The sequence below is a fragment of the Mercenaria mercenaria genome, chromosome 6, assembly GCF_021730395.1.
Source record: "Mercenaria mercenaria strain notata chromosome 6, MADL_Memer_1, whole genome shotgun sequence".
Lineage (NCBI taxonomy): Eukaryota > Metazoa > Mollusca > Bivalvia > Venerida > Veneridae > Mercenaria > Mercenaria mercenaria.
This window is the reverse complement of record NC_069366.1, coordinates 21,103,266-21,117,521: the sequence shown is the minus strand read 5'-3', so window position 1 is coordinate 21,117,521 and position 14,256 is coordinate 21,103,266. Positions and strand designations below refer to the sequence as shown.

Genomic DNA, 14,256 nt, shown 5'->3' with positions numbered 1-14,256 from the left:
TTTAAAATACGCAGTATTAAACAATACATGTATTATTTTTTAGTCCTCCGATTGTGGAAGGATTTCGAGTTTTGTACAGTCTTCTGTTATACCTTGTCAAAAATACTGCTGTTTCTGGTAAGAGAGTTATTTGCTTATTTACTTTAGGGAAAGGGACCTCAGTCAAAATTGCTTAAAAATTGAGCCTTGCCATGAGAAAACCAACATAGTGGGTTTGGGACCAGCATGGATCCAGACCAGCCTGCACATCCATGCAGTCTGGGCAGGATCCATGCTGTTCGCTTTTAAAGCCTATTGGAATTGGAGAAACTGTTAGCAAACAGCATGGATTCTGACCAGACTGCGCGGATGGGCAGGCTGGTCTGGATCCATGCTGGACGCAAACCCACTATGTTGGTTTTCTCATGGCGTGGCTCAAATAGAAATTCAAGGAAGCTAGTGAAAATTTTATCTTACATTCATGGGCAGAAGAAATAAGGAAAAGTTGGAAAAATGGAGAGATGAAAATGCTATGTTACAAAAGAAACTACGCAAGGAAAAGGCCTGTCCATTTAGGACAAAAGTTTGAGACCAAGACTCTGTATAGAAAGATTGTTTGATCTCCAGGCCAGGGGTGATTATTTTACAGGAAACAGCGTGTCTGAAATCATGCTCTCCACTTTGGATATGTGCAGTGAAGTAATACATTACGTGTGGAGAAGAAGTTGGTACTGGTACAGAATCCAGGAACATTGGTAAGGTTAACTAAATGTCATTACATAATTGAAATACTGTTGAAAAATGGTGATAAGCCCCATTCTAGCATAAAACTGCTGTTCTTGTCACTTTTTGGGGGTGTTTTAACAGGAGAGAAAACGTGTGTTAACAGAGAGATTCTTGCGCTCACGTGCTGTTAAAACACCTTTTTATATATGCGCGTTCCGTTGCAGAACGTAAACATATTACGGCCACAAAACGGATAATTCAAATGAAAATGACGTCTGCGTGAAAAAACAACTTGGATATTCCCGCGCATTTCATGGAAATTTAATGATGTTGAGGGATTATGTATTCATTTATTTGTTTTTTCGCGTTATATGCTAGAACAGCGTGAACGCATTTTAATTTCGTGTTATAACATCTTCAGAATCCATTGGGATTCTGCAGACGTTATAACATGAAAAAACATGCATTATCCCTACAATCAAATCCAAGTGCCAGAATGTTCTGTATGAATATTCTGCTGTGAACAAATGATTTGAGACACACATAAAAAACGTAATTGAAAAAAAAAGTTTTCATCTGTGCATTTAAATGGGTAAAATATTTGGAAAACCATTGTCAATTAATTAAAGAGTTGTGTTTTAAAACAGTTCTAGTATGCACAAGTTGGTATTTTTATCAAAAACTCATCTTATGCATATCACTTTGTATTTTGCTTTTTTTTAGATATTTTGTGAATCTTAATATTTCGAAAGAGTATACAATGAATTTATGGAGATAATGTATATAGAAATGAAAAGTGCAAAAATTTCCTAATTTTGTTTCTTACAGAAATAACATTATCTCTGCATGTAAAAACTTGACAGTGCTTTTTTACCTTAGAAATCCTGGAGTGATGACATAAATACAAGTTATCAGAAAAAAAAATCTCTGTATTATATTGTTCTGTTTTATGTTATGATTTGATATTAAAGGCAGAATTTCAGGTTTGTCAGATGGAACAGAAGTTAGAAAAATGGATTTAGTTAGACATCTGTCATTATTTATAAGTTTTACTCAAATACATGTAAGGGAAAGACAAAATTTTAAAGTGAATATAAAAAAAAACCCAGCTAGATAATGATCAAAGTTCAAAATTGTTAAAATTTCTTGAAATTAATTGCAGGGATGTTTGAGAAACGTCATTTGGTTTGCAAACAATCGAAGTAGACAAGGCTGACTGTCAGTAGTGAAAGTTATAATTTTGTCAAGGAAAGGTCTTGGGATATTTTTTTGCCCCTACTTGAGGCAAATCTTAAAAGCCACATTCAAAAGATGCAGCTGGAATAAAGTAAAACCCTTAAAGTATGGATATGTACACTGGAATACATAGGCAAAGTAAAACAGACAAGGACAAAACAAACAAATAAAGGAACACAGTGGGGCACAGCCTTGGAACGTTGAGTGGCAAATACACATCGTGGATAATTGTTGGCATAAGCTCAGAAACTTGAGGTTTAACTTAAAATATCAGCTGTGCAGTGATCTATAAATGATGATTTTCAAACATGCACCTGCTGCATCCTGAAATTCTGCCTTTTAAACTAAATCTAAGATCATGTAACAGAAATTGTTACTAAGTTTTGTTTCTCTATCCTTTTAATATCTGTAGACCAAGTTATGGCATAATATGATTTTAGAGAAATAACTTTTGGCAAGTTTTCGTTTTACTGTATCAAATGTCAACTGGCCAAGTTGTCAGAGCATGTTGCTGTGAGTTTGAAGTGATCGAAACGTTTACCAGAAAGCTTCGCTGTATGCTGTATATTTTGAAACCAGTACGTTATTAAGATCACTTCCCCTTCCCCACCCCAGCTACCCCTTCTGCCAAGAAGCCAGTATTGTTTAGCATTTTACAGCAAACTAAGCATAGGTCTCAATTATGAAAAAAACAGCCTCTGTGGCTACCTGGTTAAGGTCGCTGACTTCAAATCACTTGCCCCTCACTAATGTGGGGTCGAGCCTCACTCAGGGCATTGAATTCTTCATGTGAGGAAACATCTAGCAGGCTTTTAAAGGTTAGTGGTTCTTCCCAGGGGTCTGTCTGTGATGAAATAATGCCACAAGGGGGGCACCAGGGGTCTTCCTGCACCATTTAAAGCTGGAAAGTTGCCATATGACCTATAAAAGTGTTGGTGCAACGTTAAACCCAACAAAAACAATCATAGCTTGACTATTAGAAAAATATGGAGAGCTATACTACTCACCTCGGCGTCGGCCAAAGTTTTTATGAAATGGTAATATCTTGTTTACCATCAGAGATATTTATTTCAAACTTGGAACACTTGTTTATTATAACACTCTCTACCTGTAGGCAAGAGTACTTAACTCTTGTCAAGTATTTTGGCTGAATTATGGCCTTTTTTGGACTTGGAAATTGGTTCAGTTTTTGTACTAAATGTTCTGTCAAAATTATTTGACATGTGGCTTTGAAACTTTGAACACTTGCTTATTATCATGATTTCCATCTGTAGGCAAGAGTACATAACTCTTTCGATGATTTTAGTTGAATTATGGTCCTTTTTTGACTTGGATATTGGTTCAGTTTTCGTACAAGTCAACATTTTATTTGACATGTGGCTTTGAAACTTTGAACACTTGCTTATCATCATGATCTCCATATGTAGGCAAGACTACATTACTCTGTCAGCTATTTTGGCTGAATTATGGTCCTTTTTGGACCTGGAAATTGGTTAAATTTTTCATACCAGTCCATATTTTGCCTAACCAGTTTGTCATATGGCTTTGAAACTTTGACCACTTGTTTACCATCATAGTCTACATATGTAGGCAAGACTACATAACTAGGACAAGAACTTTAACTCAGTTATGGCCCTTTTTTGATATAGAAATTAGTTAAGTTTCGCATACCATTCCATATTTGGTCTAAACTGTTTGATATATGGCTTTGAAACTTTGAACACATGCTTTCCATCATGGTCACACATTGCCATATAGTCAAGACTTATCCAAATCACCAAATACAGGTACATTGTTTGTCTCATCTATTTTTCTTCTTTTGTCTGAAAACCCTTTCTGGTAACATTTTGACCCCATACTTCCATCAATTTTTCGAATAGTCGAGCACGCTGTCAACAGACAGCACTTGTTTTACAGTTGCAACGAGTTTAAAAACTTCCTACCGTATTTACTCTTGATCTCGTTTTTTATGCCCCACATTTATGCATATAGCGTTGCTGCTGTCTGTACGTCCGAATGTCCCGAAATCTTGTGTCCAACTCCTTACTGTTAGCCTGATTTGCTTCAAACTTTTACAGATGAACAAGCTTGATGTGCAGATAACCATATAGGAAGGATTTTTTTTCTGTGACATTTTTTTTTTTATAGAATTTAGAGAAAAATCTTGTGTGTCCACTATTGAAAGGATATGCTTGAAAGTTTCACAGATGAAGTACTTCACTTAATGGAAGTACTTCATGTGGCTGTTTTTTTCTAGAATTATTGCCCTTTGAAGTTTCTTAATTTCACATTATAGATCATAGTGAATTAATTTGGTGTGTTCAACTCATCATACACTTTTTGAAGGAATCAATTCAAAGTTTCTCAGATGCACAACCTGATCTGAATACAATTTGCTTCAAACTTTTAGTCAAACATCCTTCATGTGAAGATGGCCTGTACTAAAAACTTTGCTATTTAGACGATGGCACAGTATGTTTTAATGTTTTAAAATGCAACTACCCATGAATCCTCTGTAATAGTTTATATAATGGGGCATGAATGAGAACCTCTCAAATTTAGATCATATTATGTAGTCGTCCCATTGTTTATATGACTGAAGAAATTGTTGAAAAAGATGCTAAAGACATACATTATGTTGTCTAGATTTCAAAAGACTCTGTAGACTTTATATTCATGCTCACTGTATCTTTAAAATGTACCTTTTTTAACTACATAAATTTAGTTAGTTTCAACATATGATATTATGTTTGTTGCAAGTGCACAGCTGAATTTTGATACTTTGTTATATGTTCAATAAGAAATTAACTTTTAATGTAGCAGATATGAGAGCTTCACTGTACAGTAGGCGATTGTTTTAGAATTTTTCTAGCTTTTAGTTCTGTTTAGTTTTTTTAAGCAATAAATACATGCATGAATTGCATATTTGTTATAAAATGAACTGTGTATTTTATTTCATCCCAACTGTTTGTGGTATTTTGACTGGATAGCCACATAAAAAACTTGTAAATGTAGGATACAATCTCTAGCTTTAAGAAGCAAAAAAAGTACTGTGGTATCTCCTCAATTCCTAGGAAAAATACTTATTTCAGTCCAGTGACAACTGCCAGTCCATCTTTCACAAAAGTGCAAATTGTGCCTGCATTAGAGATTTAATGCCCTTGAAGGATTTCCAGATAACTTGGCAGTTGCTAAACCATAGTGATTGTTGAAGGTCTGGGTATTGTAGAGATCAAAGACTAACAGGCAGTGCTTTTTATCTTGACTATTCAAAGAATAGGTAGAGCAATTGGACTCACCCATGCATCGACGCATGTCGCATGTTATGTACAAATCTGTGGATTTTTAAACAATTTAAGGACAATACCAATAACTCTAAGGAAAATTGACCAATTAAAAAAAAAAAGACAGGCATCATCGATGTATGTTGGTTCATATTTTTTAAAGTTTCATGAAATTATACCAGCTTGTTACTGAGAAATGGCTGCAGACGTGGATTTTTCATTAAATCAAGGGCAATAACTCTAAGGGAAATTGATCAATCAAAAAAAAAACTTGATGGATGTCATCGCAGTATATTGGTTCATGTTTATTTCAAGTTTCATGAAATTCTATTTGCTAGTTACTGAGAAATGATCGCGGACGGACGGACAATGCCATTTCAATTCCCCACTCCCGATTTCATCGGCAGGGGATAATTATGTCTCCCCCATAAAATGGGGAGGCCATGTTGGTTTTGCCTTTGCCGTCCGCATTAAGCCTGTCCGGCTTTCACAGGTCAAACTGCTGGCCTAATTTCGACGGAACTTCTCAGGAGTGGTCAGTACCAACCTATCACCAGCACATTTCAATTCGCTACACAAAATGGCCACCAGAGCTAATAATAGAAAAACCTTGTCTAGCTTTCACAGGTCAAACTGCTAGCTGGATTTCTACAAAACTTCACAGAAGTGATCAGTACCAACCCTAGTTGTGCATATCGCCAGCATGTTCCGCTTTGCTACACAAAATGGCCACCAGAGCTAAAAATAGGAAAATCTTGTACGGCTTTCACAGGTCAAACTGCTGGCTGGATTTCGACAAAACTTCACAGGAGTGACCAGTACCAACCTTAGTTGTGTATGTCGCGGGCATTTTCTGCTTTGCTGCACAAAATGGCCGCCAGAGCTAAAAATATAAAAATCTGGTCTGGCTTTCACAGGTCAAACTGCTAGCTGGATTTCGACAAAACTTCATAGGAGTGATCAGTACCAAGCCTAGTTGTGCATATCGCCAACATGTTCCGCTTTGCTGCACAAAATGGCCACCAGGTAAACATAGGGCAGAGACATGTTTTTGTGACAAAAACACCTTCTAGTTTTAGTTGGAGGATGGCGCAAGGTACAGAACTTATTTATAACAAACTTGAACCTGTTACTAAAGGCAGTTGATACAGCTTTTGACCTTCAAGTGTGACCTTGACCATGGACCTAGTTTTTAGCTCACCTGAGCACTGTGCTCAAAGGTGAGCTTTTGTGATCACTCTTTGTCTGTTGTCCGTCCATCCGTCATCAACAATTTGACTGTTAACACTCTAGAGGTAACATTTTTGGCCCAATCTTAATGAAACTTGGTCAGAATGTTCGATTTTTGGGTCATCTGGGGTCAAAAACTAGGTCACCAGGTCAAATCAAAGGAAAAGCTTAACACTCTACAGGTCACAATTTGGGCCCAATCTTAATGGAACTTGGTCAGAATGTTACCCTCAGTAAAATCTTGGATGGGTTTGATATTGGGTCATCTGGGGTCAGAAACTAGGTCATCAAGTCAAATCAAAGGAAAAGCTTGTTAACACTAGAGGCCACATTTATGACTGTATCTTCATGAAACTTGGTAAGAATGTTAATATTGATGATTTTAAGATCCAGTTTGAATCTGGGTCATGTATGAAACTTAGAATGTTAAACTTGATGATATTTAGGACAAGTTCGAATCTGGGTCATGTCCGGTCAAAAATTAGGTCACCGGGTCAAATCAAAGGAAAAGCTAGTTAACACTTTAGAGGCTACATTTATGACCATATCTTAATGAAACTCGGTCAGAATGTTAATCTTGATGATCTTTAGGTCAAGTTTTAATCTGGGTCAGGTGGGGTCAAAAACTAGGTCACTAGGTCAAATCAAAGGAAAAGCTTGTTAACATTCTAGAGGCCACATTTATGACTTATCTTCATGAAACTTAGTCAGAATGTTAAACTTGATGATCTTTAGGTCAAGTTCAAATCTGGGTCATGTCGGGTCAAAAACTAGGTCACGGGGTCAAATCAAAGGAATAGCTAGTTAACACTTAGAGGCCACATTTATGACCATATCTTAATGACACTTGGTCAGAATGTTAATCCTGATGATCTTTAGGTCAATAGGTCAGGTGAGCGATACAGGGCCTTCATGGCCCTCTTGTTGACACAAATAACTGTTAAGACAGATCTAAGCAAAATAACACACAGATCATCCTTTCAAACTATTTATTCACTTGGGCTACACTGAAATGTGTGCAATAAATAGGGACAATATCATGCATGTAGCATCTTCAAAAACAAGGTAATGATACCATAAAGAGTACAATAAAGCATAGCACTGAGTTTCAAAATATACTTCTATCAATTATCAATTACTGACTTTTAGAGTTTACAACCTGTAATGGAAGCTGTTCTGTAATATAATATAGTAAAAACAGATTAATATTTTTGCACTGGGTCTCTATGTTCCTACTTCCTCCCGTTTTACTTCTTTTTGCCCTTCTTTTTCCCTCCTGCAGCTGCCTCAGGATCCTGGCCCTGAGCAACAGCCAGCTGTTTCTTTAGATCAAGCAACTTGCCAACCTCAGCATCCACTACAACCTTCTCTGCCTTGTTTGTCTTCAGCTCTCTCACCTTGTTTCCCTGGAAACACAACATCAAGTGCTTTTATTGGTTTCATTTCAGTTATTTCATATCATTGGAAGAGAAATTTGTAATAACTTGCATTAGATATGCTTCATTACAATTTTAAGTGTTCACTCACATCCGAGTAATCAAAAGAATGAAAAAGAGCTGTCGAAGTCGAGTCTTATTATATACCCCTGCAAAAATGAAGTTTAGGGGGTATATACTAAGCCTGCCCTTTTCCAGGGTATTAATCACATATAGTGATAACTCCAATTTTGATTTGAACTTACTGTGTCAGAAGCTACCTGTATACCACATGTAGTTTTAAGCATTTCCAGTAATGGAAGAATTCCTTTGGTGGGGTTCAATGAAATCAAAATATGCCAAGTCTGCAGCAATTTGTCACATAAATGATAATGATACTACTGAGGCTGAGCCTTCACCAAAATAAACTTAGGAAGTTTAGTTTGAAAAAAAAATAGCCTCTAATATATATAATAGTCTCTTTAGTTCTTGATATTATTTATATTCAGTTTAATCAATTGACAAATCAATCCTGTCTTTTTGATACCAAAACTTCGATCCTTTCTTTTTGATACCAAAACCTGCTCACCTGTTCTGCAACTGCAGCTGTCAATCTGTCTACCTCTGCTGAATTTGCAGGACCTGCTGTTCCAATCACCTCCTTCTTCCCTTCAGCTGGTTTTTGCTGTTTTCCACCGCCCTTCTTTTTACCTCCCCCAGATTGTGGAGCAGACTCCTGACCTTGGCAAGCTGCCAACTGTTTCTTCAAGTCAAGTAAAATGGCCACTTCTGAATCTATCGCGTTCTTCTCTGCCTTGTTTGTTTTCAACTCCCTCACTTTGTTTCCCTGAAGGCAATAAATTCTTTAAAATTACATGATATAATGGGAGATTTATGATGCAGACAGGTAGGTGTAGTCAATATTTCAAATCTCATGACCACTCTTTAAATGTTTATAATTTTATAGGAATAGGGTAGAATTGTAGTCTATTACTGTAGTAATAAACTAAACAGCAATATTCACTTGCCAATATAATTTATATAAACAAAAGGACCAGCCATAGACCATTCATCAGAGTTTCACAGATCAAAGAGTTATAACAAGAAACATTTCAGCCAAATTACTTTGAAAACCAGCCTGGAGATTCAGAGATGGTTTTTACAGTGTTTTCCTAAAGCCATATGGGTAGACTAGATTTGGCAGCCAATTTTTATTTTGACAAATCAATGTGGCTTTTCACAATTTTAGTAGCAGACCAGTGCTTTAGGAGATAATGTCATATGAAACTTTTAACAATCTTAGTGGAAGGTCAGCAAAGGACCATGTCTAAAATTACTTTAAAACTGGACTAGAATGAATCAAAATATTTTGAAAAATCTTTGTAGTAAGTTACTAAAGTATCAATCATTTATGTGAAGTTATCTTAAAATTAGACCTTAGATGTGCATCCAAGCCTAACTGACTTGACAACACTGGGACACTCAACTTCCAACTAGTGGTTTCAGAGATGCTGGTGGAATAAAATATTGCTAGACAGTTGTCCAGAGATCACAATAGCTCAAAAAAAAATGACAAGTACTCTTTCTTAATTTTCATGTGTCTGTATATTTCAAAGCTGCCATCTAAATTAACAATTCTGTATCTGCTGTTACCAACACTCCAATTTCTGCTTAGCATTCCAAAGAACTAAAGGCATCACTTCTTATTCTTGTTGCTAAATGAGACCAAGACAGACTTTGTGCTTCATTAGTGTAACAACTGAACACATAGCTTACATTGCTTTAGATGTGTTTGATCCATTTCAGGTATAAACAAGAAGCTGCGTTCAATAAACACTTGATGCCCCCGGTGGCATCCTTGTCGATACAAAGCAGCCTAAGTCCAAAACGAGGTCAAAATCAAGGTCAAGGTCAACTGTGGTCAGGTGATGTCTGGAAATGAGGAATGGTCACAGGTTACATCTGCAATTGTATCAAGTCATTCTAGTTAGATGTATTGATGCTAAACGAAACGGTCCCATTTGGTTAACCAAGAGATGGCCTGTATAAAGCAACCCAAGTCCAAAATGAGGTCAAGGTCAAACAGAGGTCAGGTGATGTCTGAAGATGAGGAATGGTCACAGGTTACATCTGCATTAGTATAAAGTCATTCTAGTAAGGGGTATTGATGCTAGATGGAACGGTCCCATTTGGTTAACCAAGAGATGGCCCATATAAAGCAACCTAAGTCCAAAATGAGGTCAAGGTCAAACTGAGATCAGGTGATGTCTGAAGTTGAGGAATGGTCACAGGTTACATCTGCATTAGTATCCAGTCATTCTAGTAAGGGGTATTGATGCTAGACGAAACGATCCCATTTGGTTAACCTCGTACGAACGGACGGACGAATGAACGGACGGACAGGACAATCACTGTATGCCTCCCGCATCAGATGATGCCGGGGGCATAAAAATTATACATGACATCAAAACAAGTAACAAGTTTGAATTACAGGTTAAACTAGTAAAATGTCTTTAAAACACTAACCTTAGCCTGCTGGCGGCAAGTGATCCTGCCTTTGCGACCAGTGCAGACCATGATCAGCCTGCCCGTGCAGGCTGATCATGATCTGTGCTGTTCGCTATTCAGTCAGTAAATTTTCAGTGAACACCCCTATGAACAATAAATGGTACTGCCCAAATTGAATGACAGACCAATCCATTTTAGAAATTTAGCAGGCTAAAGGATAAGATGGAGCACAATATTAACAACAGAGCTGTGCTATGATACCTGATGTGCAACTGCAGCCTGTAACTTCTCTATGTCTTCTGGACTTCCCTTCACACCTGCCATCTTCTCACCTGCCTTCTTACCCTGTTACACAGAAACTATAGATAACATCTGTTGCTATGGAATGGTTAGATCATGCAAGTGTCATTCAGCCCATATAATGCACAGGTGTAAGGTTTAAACCCTTTAAGGGTAATGACCACATTAAAGTTTGATATGCCATCTCCACTCATTTTTCATTTATGTATGTCATACACTTGGTAATTTAATATATGAAGGCCTCCATACTAACTTAAAACACAACTAGCAACTGAATGACATACCTTTAACCCTTATCATGCTGGATTAGCTTGATTCTGTCTTTGCGACCAGTGTTGGTCATGATCAGCTTGCACAATTGAAAGATGGACAAGTTCATTATAGAAATTTAGCAGTGCAAGGGTTAAAACAAGATATATAATAATTATATAAGTATCTACAAGTTTTGTTTTTTATAGGGTTTCAATTATTCCAGTATACATGTATCTCCTAGATGTATGAAGTCATCCCAACATGAGCTGTATGTATAACAATTAATCAAGGACTACTAGTTAAGATCTATGTCCTTGGAAATCTTGATTAATTACATGGGAAACCAAACAACAATCAGTGAGTGTATTTCTACCAAAACAATACAAGCAAATACATCAACGTCCCAGAAATAAAACGTAAGTGAAAACAAGTACTTTCGAGAAAACTGAAAAAAAAACCATATATTTTTACGAGATTTCTCAAAGTAACTTTTCCTATCCATACTGAAACTTTATAGTTAAAGCTTTTACATACTGATTGTACCAAATGTCATATATTTATGGAGCCAAAGTTATTGAAGAAATTGTATGTTTGCATTTTTACAATCATTTATAATGAAAGGTCATATCTGCCACTTACAACTTATTTATTATAAAATTGTTGTACCTAATATCACATAATATGCAATCTTAAAAGATTGTATGTGGCAGATTCGAAACTTTATATCAGTAGGTATATCTACAACAGGCCACAAATGGGTCATAACGGATACGACCTTCTATTATTAATAAAATGTTATTTTTTGTCAAATAAACAGGGTCACACTATTATGATTTTATGTTCAGGTTATGGCCCTTTCAATGCAGTTTCTGAAAATGTATAGGTCATCTTACACTGTATAAGGTAACAGTTACAACCTTATATTTCTGGGACATCAACATGTCACATACCTTTGTTTTCCCAGAGGTAGCTGGTCCTTGCCCAGCAAATCTTTTCTTCAGCTCAGCAATGGTAGAAGCCTCAATCTTTTGGAACAACGGTGATGGCTTTAAAAAAAAGATCAAAGATGAAAGAACTGCCATTTATAGAAGGTCATACACAACGAAAACACCTAATGTAGAAAGTGAGCCAATATGCTTCTTTCTTTCTTGGGAATGGAGGCTTGAGAATTAAGGTCTAGATAATATCAAACTAGAAAATGCTTTTGTAAAAAAGCGCATGTCTCCCCCAATGCAAAGTCCTATAGGCAAGAAGTCAATAGGGGTCAGGAGCGAAAGTCAAAGAGACACTGATGGTTGGCTGCAATAGGGATCATCTACTTGGCATGTCCAGTCATCCCGCTAAATTTCAACACTCTTGGCCTAGTGGTTCTCAAGTCACTGTTCAGGCTCCTGTGACCTTGACCTTTGATCACGTGACCTCAAAATAAATAGGGGTCATCTACTCTGCATGTCCAATCATCCTTTTAAGTTTCAACATTGTAGGTAAAGTGGTTCTCAAGTTAATTCCAAAAAATGATTTTACATGAACAGGCCACTGTGACCTTGACCTTTAATAGACTGAACCCAAAATCAATAGGGGTCATCTACTCTGCATGTTCAATCATCCTATGAAGTTTCAACATTCTGGGTCAAGTGGTTCTCAAGTTATTGATCGGAACTGGTTATCAATGTTCAGGCCTCTGTGACCTTGACCTTTAACGGAGTGACCCCAAAAACAATAGGGGTCATTTACTCTGCATGAACAATCATCCTATTAAGTTTCAACATTCTGGGTCGAGAGGTTCTTAAGTTATTGATTTGAAATGGTTTTCCATGTTCAGGCCCCTGTGGCCTTGATCTTTAACAGAGTGACCCTAAAATTGTTAGGGGTCATCTACTCTGCATGACTAATCATCCTATGAAGTTTCATCATTCTGGGTCAAGTGGTTCTCAAGTTACTGACCGGAAATGGTTTTCAATGTTCAGGCCCCTGTGACCTTGACCTTTCACAGAGTGACCCCAAAATCGTTAAGGGTCATCTGCTCTGCATGACCAATCATCCTATTAAGTTTCAACATTCTGGGTCAAGTGGTTCTCTAGTTATTGATCGGAAATTGTTTTCCATGTTCAGGCCCCTGTGACCTTGACCTTTGACGGAGTGACCCCAAAATCAATAGGGGTCATCTACTCTTCATGTTCAATCATCCTATGAAGTTTCAACATTCTGGGTCAAGTGGTTCTCTAGTTATAGATCGGAAATGATTTTCAATGTTCAGGCCCCTGTGACCTTGACCTTTGACAGAGTGACCCCAAAATCAATAGGGGTCATCTACTCTTCATGGCCAATCATCCTATGAAGTTTCAACATTCTGGGTCAAGTGGTTCTCTAGTTATTGATCGGAAATGGTTTTCAATGTTCAGGCCCCTGTGTCCTTGACCTTTGACAGAGTGACCCCAAAACAATAGGGATCGTCTACTCCAGCAGCCCTACAACCCTATGAAGTTTGAAGGTTCTAGGTCAAATGGTTCTCCAGTTATTGCTCGGAAATGAAGTGTGACGTACGGACGGACGGACGGACAGACGGACGGACAGGGCAAAAACAATATGTCTCCTGGGGGAGACATAATTTTATATTCAACACTTCAGATGCATTAGTCACATTAATAAAGTGACTGATGTTTTAACTTATCTTATCCATTCAATTCACACTTCAGTAAAAACAAGCAATTAATCGGTACAACTAAAAGACATTCTAGCTTCACAAAAACATGACATGTGTGTTTTAACAGTCTCGCTGAATAGCATTTTAAAGTTTGTAATTTTTTTTTTATTCTTTCAATATTCTTTTGTAGTCCTCATTGCAATTTTATTGACATGCATATCCTGAGTACTTGTTTTAACATGCAAGTAGAAAATATTATATTTTACCACAATAGAAAATATAACAAGAGCACCGCCTTGCGGGTGCTGACGCTCATCTGATTTTTTTTGTGTAATAGAAATATTGTCCTACCCATGATTTTCTAAGTCTAAAAAGGGCCATCATTCTTGCAAAAAGCAGGATAGAGTTATGTTTCTTAATGTTCAGTGTCCACTTATGATGGTGAAAAACTGTTGCAAGTTTTAAAGCAATAGCTTTGATAGTTTATGAGAAAAGTTGACTTAAACATAATACTCAACCAAGAAAATGATTTTCTAAGTCCAAAAGGGGCAATAATTATTGCAAAAAGCCGGATGGAGTTATGTTTCTTGCTGTACAGGGTCAGCTTATGATGGTCAACAAGTGTTGCAAGTTTTAAAGCAATAGCTTTGATAGTTTAGGATAAAAGCTGACCTAAACATAA

At 37.0% G+C, this 14,256-nt stretch overlaps 1 protein-coding gene across 1 annotated transcript in view; it reads right to left on the bottom strand.

The window, feature by feature from the left end:
• Positions 1 to 7,429: 7,429 nt before the first annotated feature.
• LOC123549458 (methionine--tRNA ligase, cytoplasmic-like) overlaps positions 7,430 to 14,256 on the bottom strand; it is a 183,541-nt gene continuing 176,714 nt past the window's right edge. The window contains exons 2-5 of the mRNA XM_053545348.1: positions 11,881 to 11,976; positions 10,640 to 10,723; positions 8,460 to 8,717; positions 7,430 to 7,861 (exon numbers count right to left, since the gene is read on the bottom strand). Of these exons, the coding sequence (XP_053401323.1) occupies positions 7,703 to 7,861; positions 8,460 to 8,717; positions 10,640 to 10,702 (480 nt within the window). The 5' untranslated portion in view covers positions 10,703 to 10,723; positions 11,881 to 11,976 and the 3' untranslated portion in view covers positions 7,430 to 7,702. The remainder of the gene's footprint in view (positions 7,862 to 8,459; positions 8,718 to 10,639; positions 10,724 to 11,880; positions 11,977 to 14,256) is intronic.